This window comes from Saimiri boliviensis, chromosome 4 (assembly GCF_048565385.1).
Source record: "Saimiri boliviensis isolate mSaiBol1 chromosome 4, mSaiBol1.pri, whole genome shotgun sequence".
NCBI lineage: Eukaryota > Metazoa > Chordata > Mammalia > Primates > Cebidae > Saimiri > Saimiri boliviensis.
The window spans coordinates 135,156,673-135,173,804 of record NC_133452.1 but is presented as its reverse complement, the minus strand read 5'-3'; the positions used below and the strand labels follow the sequence as shown (position 1 = coordinate 135,173,804).

The following is a 17,132-nucleotide window of genomic DNA, read 5'->3' as shown; positions in this document are numbered from 1 at the left end:
GAAAAAAAGACACGGGGTGGGTGGGGGGGTGGAAGTGGGAAAGAATGTAGGATGAGGAAAGAACAGAGAGATTGAATAGAATGGAACTCTCAAGAAACCAGACAATTTGAGAGGTGCCTTAAAGAGAGGCTTGGAGCTGGGGAAAGTAAACAAGCAGAAAGCTAGAGAAGAAAGGAAGCCTGGGAGGAGGGGAAATGGGGGAGGAAGAGCCAGCCTCGGGTCTCCCACAGCCTGTTCCCCTCCCGCTGATATATGACATTTCAAAAGCTGCTGGAACCCCAATACAGATGAAGACGAAATGGCAGTCAGTGGGAAGCCAGGGCAGAGGGGACACAGGCAGGGGGCTCAGGGGACTGAGGAGGGTGAAATGTTGCAGGGAGGGGAGGGCAAGTAGGAAGGAAATAAAGAAAGCACTCTGGAGCCTGCTTACCTCCCACTGAGGCCCGACATTTGGGACACGATGGGAAGTTGGAGAAGGGGAAGCCAGGGGAAGCTGCTGGAATCTGAAGAACCACACTCACTGGGAACTCTGTGCTGCCCACCCTGCCCTCCGCCTGGCCAAGGGCAGTGCTCAACAACATTGAATGTTTTCTCTATGCCTTCCATTAAGGCATCTTTGTAAATCTTTGCTATTCTCAGGACCCACCTTCCTGCACTCTCCCCACATCTATTACTCCAGATCCTGCTTCTAGCTTCTCCCACAGCCCCTCAGTGCCCCTCCACTTCTCCTCTAAAGGCAGGGTTAATGGAAACAATGAGGTCATACAAGAACATGTAAGATACATATCAACAGGGCAATGCATGCCCCCCATTTTGTTTCCTCACTTCTTATCTACCTTTTCTTGCAACCCTTTTCCTCTTCCACACCCTATTCATCACTGCAGATTCTCTCCACCACGTGATTCTCTCCCCCTCCCCAGTAGACTTCCTTAGTTCTCCTCCCTCTGTTTGCTCTTGTAAGGATCTGGATTTGCAGGCAGGAAACCGACTCATTCCAGTTGACACATTCCGGTTCCTCTGCCTTCCCATCCCACCCCGCTTGCAGCCTCGGCTATGTTCTCCTCCAGCTCCCTTCTCCCAGGTCCCGAGTTTGCTCCTCACCACCTCCAGAGAATCACCTATCATGGTGCATGAGTCTGAGATCACAGCCAGGCCTCCCCTATCTCCTGTGATCCGTATCATAAAGCCTGCACTCATCTCGCTCTGTCATTTTCTTCAAATTCTACTCCCCGTAGCCACTGATCTCTCTCACTGGCCTGAGTCTGACCCCTCCACCAGATCTGATCCTCTATTTCTCTTCCTGCCTCCCGTACCCTAATACCTGATTATTTTCCTGTACCCTGCTGCTCTTCCCATAGGCATTCCGGGGTTAGCTTACAGCTTAGGCATCCAAGACAGGATGTCTATTGATAATACAGATAAATACTTGGGATTCATCCCTGACCAAGGAATCTGTATTTTTAACAAACGCCAAGAAAGTAACAAAGAAGATTTGAAGTTCTCTCTCCAAGCTCCTGACAATCCTTGTGCTCTGTTCTCCTCAAGCACCCTAACTTCAACCTCACTTCCGCCCCCTCACACACCTATCACGCACACATACACCTATTTCTAGGTGTATAGTGATGTTCTAAAGAATGAATATAAATCCTTGGACCACCCCAAGGTTGATCTTTGGTAAGATCACCAAATTCTCACCTTCTGTACTTTATTTCACCCTAACCCAATTCCTTAAATCTCTGGGGCAACATGTCAGTGAAGATAAATTTGAAGTCTTAAATCTCCTTCCCTGTGCCACATCCTTCCCCGTACCCCAATTATTCATGTAGGAGAGAGGGGTGGGAAAGGAACCTCATTATAAGCTATTCTCTAATACCCCTGGACCCAAATTTTCTTACCTTCTTTCTCTCCCTCAACTCACCTCCCTAATCTCTACATCCCATTTCCCTTCTCACATCCTAGAGGCCACAATGCTATAAGGGAAGATAAGTTCAGGACCCAAGCTCCAAAGGATGCCCCAGGATCTCCCACTACCCCGACTCTTCCTCCTGGTCCCTCTCCCCCACTGCCATTCTTTTCCGTTCTCTTTCTTTTGCCTGATCCTGACTCTTCTCCATCCCCATGCTATCGTGGGGGCTCCCATGTGGACCCACAACCCAATTCATTTTCCCAGTACCTCTGCCCACCTCTTGATACTAGCCTTCCCCAATCACCATATGCCATCTATACCACAGTCCGAGAATGCTCAACAGGGTTGAGAAGAGAGGGATGAGGAGTCAGGTAGGGCTCACGGCCACCTTGTTGTTTGTTATGATAAATAAACTAGAGCTTTCAAGTCTCTCAAAATTTTCCTCATTCTGTCCCTATTCCTTCCAGCTCCAACCTACGCCAAGATTTTACCTTGTTACCATGGTAAATGTAAACCCCCAATCCAGCTCCCCACCTCTGACATTCCCTCCACCCCCAACCCATTTCAGGGTTAGTTTACTCCCTCAGAGGATCAGGGTCTGCTAATATCTTAAATCCACCACCAGTTTCCCCAACCCCGACACTTCCGCGAAACTCCCGCAGCGGGGCAGAAGGGTCTGCCTTGCAGCATGCTTAAGCATCTTGAACCCCTAGACCCACATCTTGGACCTCCAGCCCCTGCGACTCTCCCCAAGCTCCAGCGCCCCCAGCCCATCTCCTGCCAGTCACACAAGGGAGGGGTCTGCCTCGCAATCCCAGAGGCGACTCAGACAGATGGAGGCGCGCGCAGCGGGCTGGCCCCCTGCCCCACAGGCCCCCACCTCCCACCCACCCCATGTCCAGGACTACCTTGCTGTCGTGGTGGATGAGCTTGAGCTCATAGTCCGGCAGGATGTCCCTGCGGCTATTCACGTCCTCCAGCGCCATCTCCACCGCGGGCTGGCAGGCCTGGCCCCCTGGCCAGCCCCCGCTCATGGGAAACAGCGCCCCGATGTACACTGCGCGCCGTTCTGAGGAGGGGTGCGGGGGGACCCGCGGGTGAGGCCGCGGGAGATGGGGGGAGTGGGAGGCCCACACCGGGGCCACCCCTGCCGCCATCATAACCAGAAGAGGCAGCAGCCACCCCACCCGGGCAAAAGGGGCCCCCGGCCCCATGGCGTGGGGGGCAGGGGTAGCTGTTGGGGAGCGGAAAGAGCTCAGGGGGGACACTTTTCCCGGGGAGGGCTGCTGAGGGGATGCCGGGGAGGCGCCTCCATCCCTGGTTTTGTGGGGAGGAGGGGGCGAGGGCCCCGGAGAAGCAGGGAAGGTTGGCTTCCTACGGCCCCCGCGCTCTCGCTCCCGCCACCACCGCCGCCACCGCGGACTCTCCTCGCGGACTGACCGACCGACGGAGGGGAGGAGGAGGAGGGAGATGTGGGGCTGGGAGGGGGCTCTGACGTCACGGGCGGCGCGCGGCAGCGGGGGGTGGGGGGCGGGCGGGAGCTGGGGAGGCAGGAAGGGGGCGGGGAGGGAAGCGAGCGCCGAGGTGGGAGCGACAGTCGGAGGGAGGGGCGCGGAGGGGAGGGAGGAGGCAACCTCCAAGAGGAAAGGAAGGAGCGAGGAAGGGAGGGGTCTCACTTAAGGGGACCCGAGGGGAGGAGGAAAGGGGACGGGGCGTGCCGGGAGGGCGGGGTGCGCGGAGGAAGCCGCGGGAGGCTGAAGCCCGGAGGAGCCGGGGTAGGAAGGGAAGGATGCGAGTGGGACGGGAGAGAACCGGGGCTGGCGCCTGAGGTCTGAAGTGAGGGTAGGAGTCGATGCCGTGAGGCGCTGAGGGTGTGGGGGTTGAGGACACGGTTTTGGAGGGAACGAGTTGGGTATGGAAGGGAGACTGGTGGAGAGGGAGTGGTGGGGTCGTGGAAGGGAGCCTGGGGCTGGGGAGACCGAAGCCTGAGAAAGGGAGATGGGGCATGGAATTGAGAAAAGACAAGGGAAGGGGTACACGGAACGGAGAGGACGTGGGGAAGAGCGCGAGAGGTCTGGCGAGGGTTGGGATGGGGGGACGGGCTGAGGAGGTCCATTAGGCGAAATCCTAGGAGGCAGCAGGCTGGAAAAGGTTCCAGGGAAGGTCGCAAGGAACCCCACAGGGGAAAACGCAGTGAAGCTCAGGGTCTCCCGGCACCCTGCCGCCCTCTGCTGGGCTCTGCCTGACGCCGACGAGGCAGAGTCTGGGAGGAGGTGGCGCCCAGGGAAGTGCAGCCAAGCAGGGACGGGAGGGACCGCAGCCCCGCGGAAAACCGGGACTGGAGGCAGGAAACAGGTAGGGAGAGAAGGGGGTGGCCGCAAACTGGGGTGGGTTGGGGAAGGTGAGAAAAGGACGACCCCCCCCCGTAGCCTAAGGGCAGAATTTCAGGGGGTGGAGGGTGCAGAGTGAAGGGAAGGGCATTGCAGTGCACGCGGTAAGGGTTTCTCATCTCACCTGAGTGTGGCGTTCGATTCACTGGCAGCAGGAAAGACGGGGATCAGAGAAGAGTTACCACTGGCTCCCAGCTTCCCTGGCCTGATCCCCAGCCCCCTCCCACACCTGTCCATGCTGAAGACCGGGAGAGCAGAAGCCTGCGTTTCTGAAGGGAGGGTGCCTGAGGATAAGAGCAAGGTGGGACTAGGGGTCAGGACTTATTGATTTTCTTCTCTGATTTTTCATAGGACAACAGAATTTGAGACAGGAATGCCAGCAACTAAGTTTGGGGCAGATCTTGGTTCTGTGGCGCCTGAATATTACAAAATTGGGAGTCTTTAAGAAAAGAATACACATACAATTGGCTTTAAGCAATTGCTATTGAAATCTTATTTCTGCAATTTTTACAAAAGCCTATTACCATATGAACACATATCCACCGAGCCCTCTATAAGAGCACAGGAAGAGGGCCCTGTAGGTGAGGATTCTTGAAGCCTAAGTTTCAGTAGTGTCATAAGTCCACCCCTGGATGGGACTCTCAGTTTCCAGAATGAAATGGTAAACTAGAAGCAGAATAACTGACTTATGTGAGGACAGTAAGGTCCAAAGATCTTGAAAGAATCTACCAGGGTAGAGGAAGTATGAGGCATAGGAATGGGATGACTGCATCCCAGGAGAGAAGACAGCAGAGTTGGAGTGCCTAGAAAAGGGAGAGTTTGTAGAAATACATGAAAAAAAAAAAAAAAAAAAAAAAAAAAAGAGGTAGACAAACACAACCCTGATTCCCTTAGGGAATAATGGAGGTTGTCTGGGAAGTATAGAAAAGGACTGTCTTCTTCCCATCCAATCCCTGAGTTCTTTATCTTCTGATAATGCTGCCTCCAATTTTAAGTCTTTTACCCTAATATGTTTCCACTCCCAGAGCTCCCCTTCTCAATTTTTCTAAGTACACTGTTTGATTTATTTCTGAGTCCAATGGCGAGGGATCAATTCTAGAAGGAGAGATCACCCTCTAGAAGAATGTGATTCATGGAAAGTTCTAAGTTTAGAGAAGGGGAAAATTGGAATATTTAAACCTTAAGAAGGTGAGAGAGGTGAGATTCATAAAGGAAAGAGAAAATGTGAGGCCTAAGAATTGGAAGCAGGAAGATTACTTTTTTAAAGGTAAAGGAAGGAAGCCCGCAACATACAGAGGATACTAGGGACTGTAAAAGTAAGTTTGAGGCAGGTGACGGAGGAAAAAGGGACTTTCATCTCCCCCTTTCCAATGCCCTCCCCCACATTTTTATAGCTCCCCATTCTTTCCCGTCATCCATTCCCACCCCACTCCCATCCTCACACAAGCGTCCTCATCAGCTGCATGCAGGCAGCTGTTCCCCTCACCCTGGCAGTGGGGCTTGGGGGTGCTCCACTGGCCCTGACTACAGATGCTCCGGGAGCTGCCCACCAGATGGAAGTCGGGGTCACACCGGAAATCCACCCGGGCTCCGTCCAGAGCTGGGAGATCCCCACCCGTCAGGAAAACCTTCCCATTTTCCAGGGTCAAATAAGACTTGGAGCAGATTCGGACTGTGGAGAGACAGGAAAATAAGAAGAGAGGCAAGTTGGAGAAGTCTCTTTCCCTTTAAAGAGCTGGGGACTGAGGTGTGGGTTTGGGTCCTCAAGCACCCTGTGCTAAAGAAAATCACACGTGGAAAGGATTTGCCTACCTATCTTCCAGTCCTCCCTTATCTCTGCAAGCATCCACACATTCCCGAAAGGAAAAAAAAAAATTACCATTGTAGGAACCCAAGATGGGGCTATAAGCACACAAAATGGGATCTCTTCAAAGTCAGCTACAGTGGGCGGTTCTCTGGCTTTGAAATATGTAGATGTATATAACTTTGGATGCACAATCAGATTTGCTTTTCTTATTATAGTTGGCTTCTATTAATATTAAACTGGTTTTTGTTTCTTGGGCATATGGTCGCTGGGTTGCTGACAGAGGTATGCAAAAATGTGATGAAATCATTTTAGAATTTTTTGTCATCATCTGCCGCTAATGATCCTCACCGAGAATAACTCACAAGATGAATTATCAATGTTATAGGCCAATGATCAGTGGCCTAATGGAGGGAGGATGAAATGAACTGGGCAGGCTGCCAGCTATACTACCTCCAACAGCACACAGCAAAATTGCTCTGATGTAGTAGTCATTCAATAAATGTATTTGTGAATTTTGGTATACCGGATTTAAAGTGCTGACTTGCAAGCAGTAATGCTAACTTTGAGGCAGGAAAAGGAATGGTCTTGAAGAGGGAAGGGGCTTCTGAGGCTACTCACCACAGCGGCTGGGTGTGTCCATATCTGTCCAGGAGCCGTTGGCCAGGCACTTGCGGACCTTGGGCCCCACCACCTCGCGCTCCCCCCGGCACACATACTCAATCTCATAGTCCACCGGCAGGAAGTTGATAGCCTTCACCTGGTCCCGAGTCAGGCCCCGATACCTGATGCCCCCTTCCCAGGGCGGGTGTATGATCTGGCAACCTAAGGGGTGAGTGGCGGAGGCATATAGAGAGCAATGGTGGGAAAGAAGAAAAGGTAGGCTCCCCAGTGGGAGCAGGGGAGAGTAGGGCGTGGTCTGTCGGCAGGCTGGGGACAGAGGAAGAGGGATGGGGCACTAGAGGGTGGGAGTGGGGACACGTACAGAGCGCGGGGCTAAAGGACAGAGAGTAAAGGTCCAGGGTTAAAGGTGATGAGAGAACCCACAAGTGGGGAGGGAAGGGTGCTGGGTGGAGGTAAAGAAGAAAAGTAATTAAGAAATTATGAAGGGTTTATGTAGGTGGAGCTTTCTTAAAAAAAAACAAAAAAGCTAAATGAGGATATTTGAGTTGAATTAGGATGAGAGGATAAGGGGGCCTTGTAAGACCATCTGGACAATAAAATGAGACCAAGAAAAGGGAGGAACTGAGGTAGTAACGTGGGGCCGGGAAAGAGGATTGAGGCTGAAAAAATAATGCACAGAAAGGTGGTAGAGTGTAGTAATGTGAGCAGAGAAAAGGGGTGCTGGGTAGTAACGTGGGGTGACAGAAGGAGGTCAGCAGTAGTAAAGTGGGGCCGAGCAGAAGGGGTTGCCAGACGGGGAAGCTATGTGGGACTGAAGGGGTCATGATGAGGACCAGAAACGAGGAGATGCAGGGAAAGGGAAGTGGGGCGAAGGAGGGCCCGAGGTCGTCGAAGAAGGATGCACCTTCTGAAGTGGCGTTGGGGGTCTGCGCTCCGCCCGCGCCGTGGGGGCAGAGGAAGAGTGGCGCCAGTAGCAGCAGCAGCAGCAGCATCTAAGTGAAAGGCGGCCATGAGGACCGGACGGAGCCCCGCCGGCGGGGGCCCGTACCCGGAGACTACCCGGCCTCAAGCCCGTTGCCTCGCAGGCTCCGACCGGGCTCAGCCTGGGGACTAGATGAGCGCCCCGCGGAGGAGGCGGGGGCGGAGCCCCGCGCGGGGTGGGGGGAGAGGAGGAGAGAAAGCCTGTCCCCACCCTCCTCCTGCCTCCCTCGGCCCCGAACCCTCCCGGGACTCCACCTCTCACCACCTCCTCTCCCCCGGCCCCCGCAGCTTGCAGGAGCCTGGCTTACCCACGCTCCCGGGATCGGTCGCCTCAGCGCTCCCCGATTCCATCCCCACGGTTCCTCCTCTCCCCCAGCCCCGCTTACCCCAGCTGGGCCCTGCGCCCGCTGCCCCCTCTCCCACAACGCCGCGCGCCCCTTCTCCTAGCCCTGCTAACCCGGGGCCCTGGCTCTTACCTCGGCGCGCCGGCCCGGCTCCCCAGCTCTCCCCGGGCCTCAAGGCCCCAGGCCCGGCCTCTCCTCCCCGCTCCCCCCTCCTTTCTCCTCCACCTTCCTCCTCCTCCCGTCCCTCCTCCCCTAGAATCCAGGCTCCAGCCCGGCCAGGGTCTCTCCCCTCCTCTCTCGCTTCCCCCAAACCCCACCCCTGTCTCTCCTTCCCCGGGGCGGCGGCAGCCACGGGAGCGGGGAGCCGGGAGGGAAGGAGGCGGCGCCGGGGACCGGGTAGAGCTCCCGGGCGGAGGGAGGAAGGAGGGTGCAGGGGAAGGCAGGGCGGGGGGATGAGAGGGGAAGACCGGGGAGAGGGCGCCTCCCACAATCCGAGCCCCGGGAGCCGCCCCGGATCCCAGCCCCGCCTTGGACCGCCCACAGCGCTGTGGGGCGGGCGGTGGAGCGGAGCGGGGCGGAGAGGTGGGGGAGAGGGAGGCGCACTGGTGCACGCATACTCAACGGCGGGCACCGGTCACTGCCGAGGGACCTCTGGGCAAGACAACTGGATGCTGGGGTGGGGGTGAAGGAACCTGAGCTAGAGGCAGAGGAGCTGGCGCTGAGACAGGGAGTCTGGGATGGAGGTGGAGAAGAACTGCTGCACAAAGAGAAGGCAGCCCTGGATCCGGGTGAGAGGAGAGAGGCAGAGGCCCAAAAGAACTGAGACCCGAGGACTGGAAAGAAGCAGCCTGGGTCAGAATGGGGGTGGGTGGGGTGGGGAAGGGGGTACTGAGGGCCACCTAAGCGCGAGAAGGGTTGGGTATAGAAGAGATTTCCGGGAGACTAGAGTAGCTCCATGGTCCAGCAGCATTGCTGCTCGCCTGCTCTGCAGGTAACGCACAGAAAGGATTGGAGGCAAAAAATCAAAAAAAAATTTTTTTAAAGGGAGGGGGACATCAAGGAGAGAAATTAAGGTAGGAAGGGAGTAAAAGGACATGAGAAAAAAGAACCTCCAGGTAGTTAGGAGCCAGTAGTATCTTCCGTACTCCAGCAGGGCCTAGCAAACAGTATTTCTTGACCAAGGGCAAACTGGAAGCGCTAAAGACAGTAGGTACAGGCCGCCTTTTTGAAGGCTCCAGAAGCTCTCGGCTATACCTTTAAGTGGAGGAGGGTGTGTGTGTGTGTGTGTGTGTGTGTGTGTGTGTGGTGTGTTGTGTGTGTACTGTGTGGTGTTGTTCATGGGCCTGAGTTTGGGCTGGGAGAGGAAACAGTGGGCTCCTTCTTGGGAGGACAAAAAAAAAAAAAAAAAAAAAAAAAAGCTGCTTTCTGGCTGGCCCTGGGGGGAGAAAACGGTAGGAAGAAACCAAACACTGAGAGACTGCCTAGAATTTAGACTCTCAACCTTCAACTCTTTTTTACAATAAATATGTTTTAATGACACTTTTACTGTCCTATATTGAAATTCATAGATAAGGCTCACCCCTGTAATCCCAGCACTTTGGGAGACCGAGGCAGGCCGATCACTTGAGCTCAGGTGTTAGAGACCAGCCTGGCCTGGCCGGCATGGCAAAACCCCGTCTCTACTAAAAATACAAAAATTAGCTTGGTATGGTAGTATGCACCTGTAATCCCAGTTGAGACACCAAAATCGCTTGAACCTGGGAGGCAGAGGTTGCAGTGAACCAAGATCACACCACTGCACTCCAGCCTGGGTGGCAGAGCAAGACTCTGTCTCGGGCCGGGCACGGTGGCTCAAGCCTGTAATCCCAGCACTTTGGGAGGCCGAGGCGGGTGGATCAGGAGGTCGGGAGATCGAGACCATCCTCGTCAACATGGTGAAACCCCGTCTCTACTAAAAATACAAAAAATTAGCTGGACATGGTGGCACGTGCGTGTAATCCCAGCTACTCAGGAGGCTGAGGCAGGAGAATTGCCTGAACCCAGGAGGCGGAGGTTGCAGTGAGCCGAGATCGCGCCATTGCACTCCAGCCTGGGTAACAAGAGTGAAACTCCGTCTCAAAAAAAAAAAAAAAAAAAAAAAAAAAAAAAAAAAAAAAAAAGACTCTGTATCAAGGAAAGAGAGAGAGAGAGAGAGAGAGAGAGAGATGGAGGAGGAGGGAGGGAGGAAGGAAGGAAGTCATAGATGATATAACCTACCTATATATACAACTTAAAAAAAAAAAAAGAAAAATGCTTCCCTTTCTGTAATGTAAAGGAGAAATTAAAGAAAAATAGCTTGCAATAAAATAACATAAACAGTATTTTAATGTGTGAGTGCTGAGGCCCTACTACCCTAGAAGTCTTGATGGAGTAGGCAGATGCTTCCACCTATTCACAGAACCACAGGATGGAACTGCTACCAACACAGGCTGATCCAGGTGCTGAGTTGGTGACTCAGCTACCTCCAACATGTTGTTGTCAATGAAGTGATGTAACAAAATGTTGAACAACTCTTGGTAGCAAAGTTAATTTTCCCTAAATTTACACAGAACTGTAATTGCATTCCTAGAAAGTTCACTGTATATTAAAAAATTTTTATACTGTATTAAGTTCTAGGCTTAGATAATTAAACACAGGTTTTCACTACATGAATGTCCTAGGGGACTTTTGAGAATCTGGGTGAGGAACAATTCTTCAACATGTAGGTAGTGCTTTGAAGAATATCTTATACCTCTGCCCCACCCATAAATGCCAATAGTGCCCCTTCCCTCAGCATAATTACAAAAATAAAATCCACACATTTTCAAAAGGCTCCCTAAGGAATGGCTAAGAAACCCAGAGCTAGAAAATGAGCTGAAGAAAATGGAGAAGACAGTGGGGCCAAATTTCTAACCACTCAAAATGACAACCACCTCTCCTCTGAGTGGTCTGTCCACTCAGCAGGGCAGAAGTAAATAAAGGTATCAATTAAAATAAAGTTATTAACATCATGAGGTTGAGAATTTTCCCAGACTGGTGGGGAAGAAGAATTTCCTGACTCTGTGTGGTGCCTACAGTCTGGTTCAGCTGTCTGTCTCTCTGGACACCTTCTCTCTGTAGCCTGTGTGGTCCTGGCAAGGCTGTGCTCAGAAGATTGACAACCTTTCTAGATCCTTTGCAGTCTCAGCAGGGCCATTCTGTAGGGGAGTATCTGAGCAGGTACACTCATGGGAGCATGCAAACAAGGTCTCAGCATCCTTATCTAGGTGCAGTGGTTAATGCCTCAAGTCGTAGATACTCAGAAGGCTGAGGAGGGAAGCATTTGAGTCCAGGGGTTTGAGACTGTAGTGAACTATGATTGTGCCACTGTACTTCGGCCTGGGTAACAAGGCAAGACCCTGTCTTAAATAGAAAGAAAAAGGCGGAGTGGGCTCATGCCTATAATCCCAGAACTTTGGGAGGCCAAGGTGGGTAGATAACCTGAGGTCAGGAGTTTGAGACCAGCCTGGCCAACATGGTGAAACCTTATCTCTACTAAAAATACAAAAATTGGCTGGACGTGGTGGTGCACGCTTGTAATCCCAGCTACTCAGAGCCTGAGGTAGAGGTTGCGGTGAGCCAAGATCATGCCATTGCACTCCAGCCTGAGCAACAAGAGTAAAACTCCATCTCAAAAAGAAAAAAAAGATAAACATCATTTGGCTGGAGTGCAGTGGTGTGATCTCACCTCCCAGGTTCAAGCATTTCTCTTGCTTCAGCCTCCCGAGTAGCTGGGATTACAGGTGCCAGCCATCACAACCTGCTACTTTTTGCATTTTTGGTAGAGATGGTGTTTCATCATGTTAGCCAAGTTGGTCTCAAACTCCTGACCTTAGGTGATCCGCCTGCCTTGGCCTCCCAAAGTACTGAGATTACAGCTGTGAGCCACCATGCCTGGCCTGATCTTTACCTTTATTTAGTCTTTTATTCAGGCAACTTGTTATTGAAAGTCTCACCCAAACTGAGAGATATGAAAGGAAGAATCCCCCTGGAAAAGAAGAGTCTATGAAATTGAAAGTTATCTCAGTGATCTTCATTGCCACACTGCTAAGGTTAAATTGAAGAAGAAAACAACTTCAATATCCAAATCACCAAGTATTACTTTAGTAAATTGGAATGTACCCATTTAAAGGAATAACTATAAAAACAAACTTAAGGCTGGGCGAGGTGGCTCACACCTGTAATTCCAGTACTTTAGAAGGCCGAGGCAGGTGAATTACTTGAGATCAGGAGTTCAAGACCAACCTGGACAACATGGCAAAAACCAGTTTCTACTAAAAATACAAAAATTAGCTAGCTGTGGTGGTGGGTGCCTGTAATCCCAGCTACTGGGGAGGCTGAGGCAGAAGAATCACTTGAATCCAGGAGGCGGAGGTTGCAGTGAGCCAAGATTGTGCCACTGCACTCCAGCCTGGGCAACAGAGCAAGACACTCTCTCAAAAAGGGGGGAAAAAAGATGCATCAAAATGTTAAAAAGGATTGCCTCTGGGCCACTAATTATTGCATACTTCTTTCTTTTTTTTTTTTTTTTTTTTTTGTGACAGAGTCTCTGTCACCAGGCTAGAGTGCAATGTAGCCTAATCTCCACTCACTGCAACCTCCACCTCCCAGGTTCAAGTGATTCTCCTTCCTTGGATTCCTGAGTAGCTGTTACTACAAGTGCCAGCCACCACACCGAGCTAATTTTGGTATTTTTAGTAGAGACCAGTTTTCACCATGTCGGCCAGGCTGGTCTCAAACTCCTGACCTCGTGATCTACCAGCCTCGGCCTCCCAAAGTGCTGGTGCTGGGATCGCAGGCATGAGCCACCGTGCCCAGCAATGGCGCGATCTTGGCTCACTGCAACCTCCGTCTCATTGGTTCAAGCGATTCTCCTGTCTCCTGCCTCAGCCTCCCCAGTAGCTGGGATTTCAGGTGCCTGCCACCAAGCCCAATTAATTTTTGTATTTTTAGTAGAAACCTGGTTTCACCGCGTGGGACAGGTTGGTTTGGAACTCCTGACCTCAGGTGATCCACCTGCCTCACCCTCCCAAAGTCTGAGATTACATGTGCCCTGTCTGCATACTTTTCTTTTGTCATATTCGTTGCTCAACTTTTGTTCAAATTTTTTACAAGTGTCTCCTCTATATATCATTCTTTAATTGATTTATAAAGGTATAAAAGAAAATCTTCCTAAGTCAATTGAATCAGTATAGCTAAAATCTGTTATTTCTTTGGGCGGCAGAGGCATTTGAGGGTACAGACAGGGGCTCTAATTATATTCACTCTACAAACCACTCACCTTTTTCCACCAATAGCCACAACTTCCCCCTTTCACATCTTTTCATCCTCCAATGTTACTGCCAGGATTCCTGGCCATAGTTTTCAGAGTATTTACAAAGGTCCTTCCAGAGCCACTACTTGAGTATCCTAATTCTATCCTCCTCACAGTCTACTTTCTTCTTTTCCGTGAAGCATAAAACTTCTTTCCTCTGGAAAGCTGCCTGGGCTTGATCCCATCCTTCTCTCACTTCTGTACAATTTGTGCCTTGGCAATGCCATCTCCTTTTGCAGTTTTTGACTGTTTTTCGTGGAGATAGTGGAGTTCCTACTCAGATTACTGGAGAATGACAAATCTTATTCATTTTAGTTCTCATACTTTCTTTCCACTTCCTTTTTTTTCTTCTGCCTCATCTTCCATCCACCCCTGAGAGCATATAGCCCAGAATTTAACACCCTGGGAGCCCTGAAAACATATTAACAAAAGTAGTTCAATGTATTGATGATCAGCTAGATAATAGTTGCATTTTTGGGGGTATCTATCTCATTAAATTCTCACCTAACCACACAGAGTGGATATTCACGTTCTATACTGAACCTAGTGAACTACCATTTAAAGAAAGAAGCAAAATCAGAGGTCACACAGCTATGAAGCTGACAGAGCTAACATTTAAACTTAAGTTCACTGCCCTATTTTCAGATTCTTTCTACTGCATTCAGAGTCTTAGTTTTGAGGCTCCTCTCTCACCCAACTCCCACTCCAAGGCATTTTTTTTTTTTTTTTGAGACAGAGTTTCACTCTTGTTACCCAGGCTGGAGTGCAATGGCGCGATCTCGGCTCACCGCAACCTCCGCCTCCTGGGTTCAGGCAATTCTCCTGCCTCAGCCTCCTGAGTAGCTGGGATTACAGGCACGCGCCACCATGCCCAGCTAATTTTTTGTATTTTTAGTAGAGACGGGGTTTCACCATGTTGACTAGGATGGTCTCGATCTCTTGACCTTGTGATCCACCCGCCTCAGCCTCCCAAAGTGCTGGGATTACAGGTGTGAGCCACCGCGCCCGGCAAGGCATTTTCTATCAAAGGTCAAACTGCTGTTGTGTTCTGTCATCTGGGTGAATGGAAGATGTTCATGTCCTCTTGGGTTAGGATGAAGAACCTGTCTTCAGGGAGAGTTTTCTGTCCTATGACAGCTCTTGCTATTAGAAAAATGTATGGGGCAAAGGTTTATTATTCAGACGTGAAGTTATTTACACTCTGGGTTTCACTCTAGCTTCCTAATGAGGGCTTGAACTCTTTCTGTCATATTTAATATCACTAAAATAGGATATTGTCATGAAACTGTTTGATCCTTCCCCTCAGTTTCCATGTGTGTGTTTTCTTTCTTCCCATCTTGATAGGTATAGGCACTCAGAATCACTGGACCAGAAAGAAGTAAGGGAGTAAGGGAAAATCTTTAATAACCCCTCTCTATTGCTCCCCACACACAATTCTAGTTTGGTTGCCGTCTTTGTCTGTTTGGGCTGCTATAACAAAATACCTTACACTGGGTAATGAACAACAGAAATATATTTCTGACAGTTCTGGAGGCTGGGAACCCCAAGATTAAAGCACTGGCAGATTCAGTGTCTGGTGATGGCTGGCTTCCTCATAGACTGCCTTCTAGCTGTGTCTTCACGTGGTGGAAGGGGCAAACAAGCTCCCCGGGGCCTCTTTTATAAGGGCACTAATCTCATTTGCAAAAGTCCTCTCCACTTAATACCACTGCATTGGGGATTAGGTTTTAGAACATGAATTTTGGGGGAAAACAAAGATACAGACCTTAGCAGTTGTACATTCTTGGCATTTCTAGCCTTGGTTCATTTTGTCAATAAAAGGAAATAGGGGCTGGGTGCAGTGGCTCATGCCTGTAATCCCAGCATTTTGGGAGACCAAGGAAGGTGGATCACCTGATGTCAGGAGTTCAAGACCAGCCTGACCAATGTGGAGGAACCTCAACTCTACTAAAATTACAAAATTAGCCAGGCATGGTGGCGCATGCCTATAATCCCAGCTACTCAGGAGGCTGAGACAGGAGAATTGCTTGAACCCCAGAGGCAGAGGTTGCAATGAGCTGAAATGACGCCATTGCACTCCAACCTGGGCAACAAGAGCAAAACTCCATCTCAAAAAAAAAAAAAAAAAAGGAAATAGGAAGCTTATGTCTATCATGTCGGTACAGGTGAGCCCAGTTTGGGAGTCACAAAACTTCAGTGAAATTAAAAAGCCACACTATGAATACCTGCACTAGCACTTCCCACCCTCCCCCACAAGAAGCCCTGAGGTAGTGGGGAGCTACCCTCGCCTCAGAAGTGCTCAGAGCCAATAACCAGATTATAACATTGACACCGTGAAGTTGCCTCTAGAAATAATTTCTCTGTAAGTACACCTTTATATAATAAGTGAAGTAACACAATGGAATTAAATGCCAGATTAACCTAAGCAACGAAAAGGAAAATAGAAAGCTTCTTTGTCCATTCGTCTACAGGGTAATGAGGTCAGGTTAACACTCAGAAAAGGTTCAGTTCTCATAAACACAAATTTAGTGAGCATTTCTACTCCTGGAACTATAACATACTTGGATTTTTGAAGATTTCAAAATAAGCATTATATTTAATTAAACATGTATAATTAAGTATATACTGGTATGAATATCTATAAATAATTATTCATACTAATCTGAAAAACCTATGTGTCATAATGTATGTATGTAATTGGTTGATATGGGTTTTGTTTGTTCATTTTGCGGCAACAGATTTCTCTCTCTCATTATATTCTGTTCAAGTACCTAGAATAATTATTCACTGATTAAAAGTATGCTAATCAAATAATACTCAGAGTAAAAGCACATATCACCCAGATTTTTCTATTAGAAACTGCCCAATAATCAAAAATCTATCCTTTAATGTGTGTCTGCAAGACCAAAGCCCATAATAAGCACAATCATATTTTCACATTAAATTCTGGCTATTTACATTAGGTGAAGTAAAGAAAGGCTATACATAGCTTCATATCTCATTTGCCATAAAATGAATGCAAGTCAGGCCAGGTTTTGCCACAAAATGAATTACAAACAAAATTTAGGTTTTCAGGGTATTGTGGACTTTGAAATTGCAGAAAGGGATATGTGAAACTAAGTTTATAAACATAAGGAGATGTTTACAGGTATATGTTTTAGGAGTCAAATGAACAAATCTGAGGCAACAGACTAGAAATTCAATTCACGGATATAAGGTAAAAAGGCCAGTAAGAGGGCCAGGCGCTGTGGCTCACGCCTATAATCCTAGTAATTTGGGAGGTTGAGGAGGGTGGATTGCTTGAGCTCAGAAGTTTGAGACCAGCCAGGGCAACATGGCAAAACCCAGTTTCCACCAAAAATACAAAAAATTAGCCAGGCATGGTGGCAGGTACCTGTAATCCCAGCTACAGAGGAGGGTGAGGCAGGAAAATTGCTTGAACCTGGGAGGTGGGGGTTGCAGTGAGTTTAGATCACACTACTGCATTCCAGCATGGGCCGCAGAGCAAGATTCCATCTATAAATAAATAAATAAATAGAAATAAATTTTTAAATGCCAGTAAGGTTCCCCATAAAGCCCATATGTGAAAACCTGACCACGTCACATCATGACCCTATTACAGCAGGTCAGATGAGTCTTGTCCTAGTCCAGAGAACCATAGGAACCACTGAATGCTGGCGGAAGAAAAGCCTGGAACAGATGTGAAGCAATC

At 49.7% G+C, this 17,132-nt stretch overlaps 1 protein-coding gene across 5 annotated transcripts in view; it reads right to left on the bottom strand.

Moving 5' to 3' along the window:
• Positions 1–8,486, bottom strand: part of GABBR1 (gamma-aminobutyric acid type B receptor subunit 1) — a 39,337-nt gene extending 30,851 nt beyond the window's left edge. For 2 of the 5 annotated variants that reach the window (XM_074398370.1, XM_074398371.1), the window contains exons 1-6: positions 8,182–8,485; positions 7,629–7,716; positions 6,722–6,925; positions 5,783–5,968; positions 4,421–4,441; positions 2,815–2,975 (exon numbers count right to left, since the gene is read on the bottom strand). In XM_074398370.1, coding sequence (XP_074254471.1) covers positions 2,815–2,975; positions 4,421–4,441; positions 5,783–5,968; positions 6,722–6,925; positions 7,629–7,716 — 660 coding nt within the window. In that variant the 5' untranslated portion in view covers positions 8,182–8,485. Of the gene's footprint in view, positions 1–2,814; positions 2,976–4,420; positions 4,442–5,782; positions 5,969–6,721; positions 6,926–7,628; positions 7,717–8,013; positions 8,102–8,181 lie in introns of those variants that run through there. The other 3 variants (XM_074398369.1, XM_003944966.4, XM_074398372.1) reach the window with 3 other exon arrangements.
• Between the last annotated feature and the right edge of the window lie 8,646 nt (positions 8,487–17,132).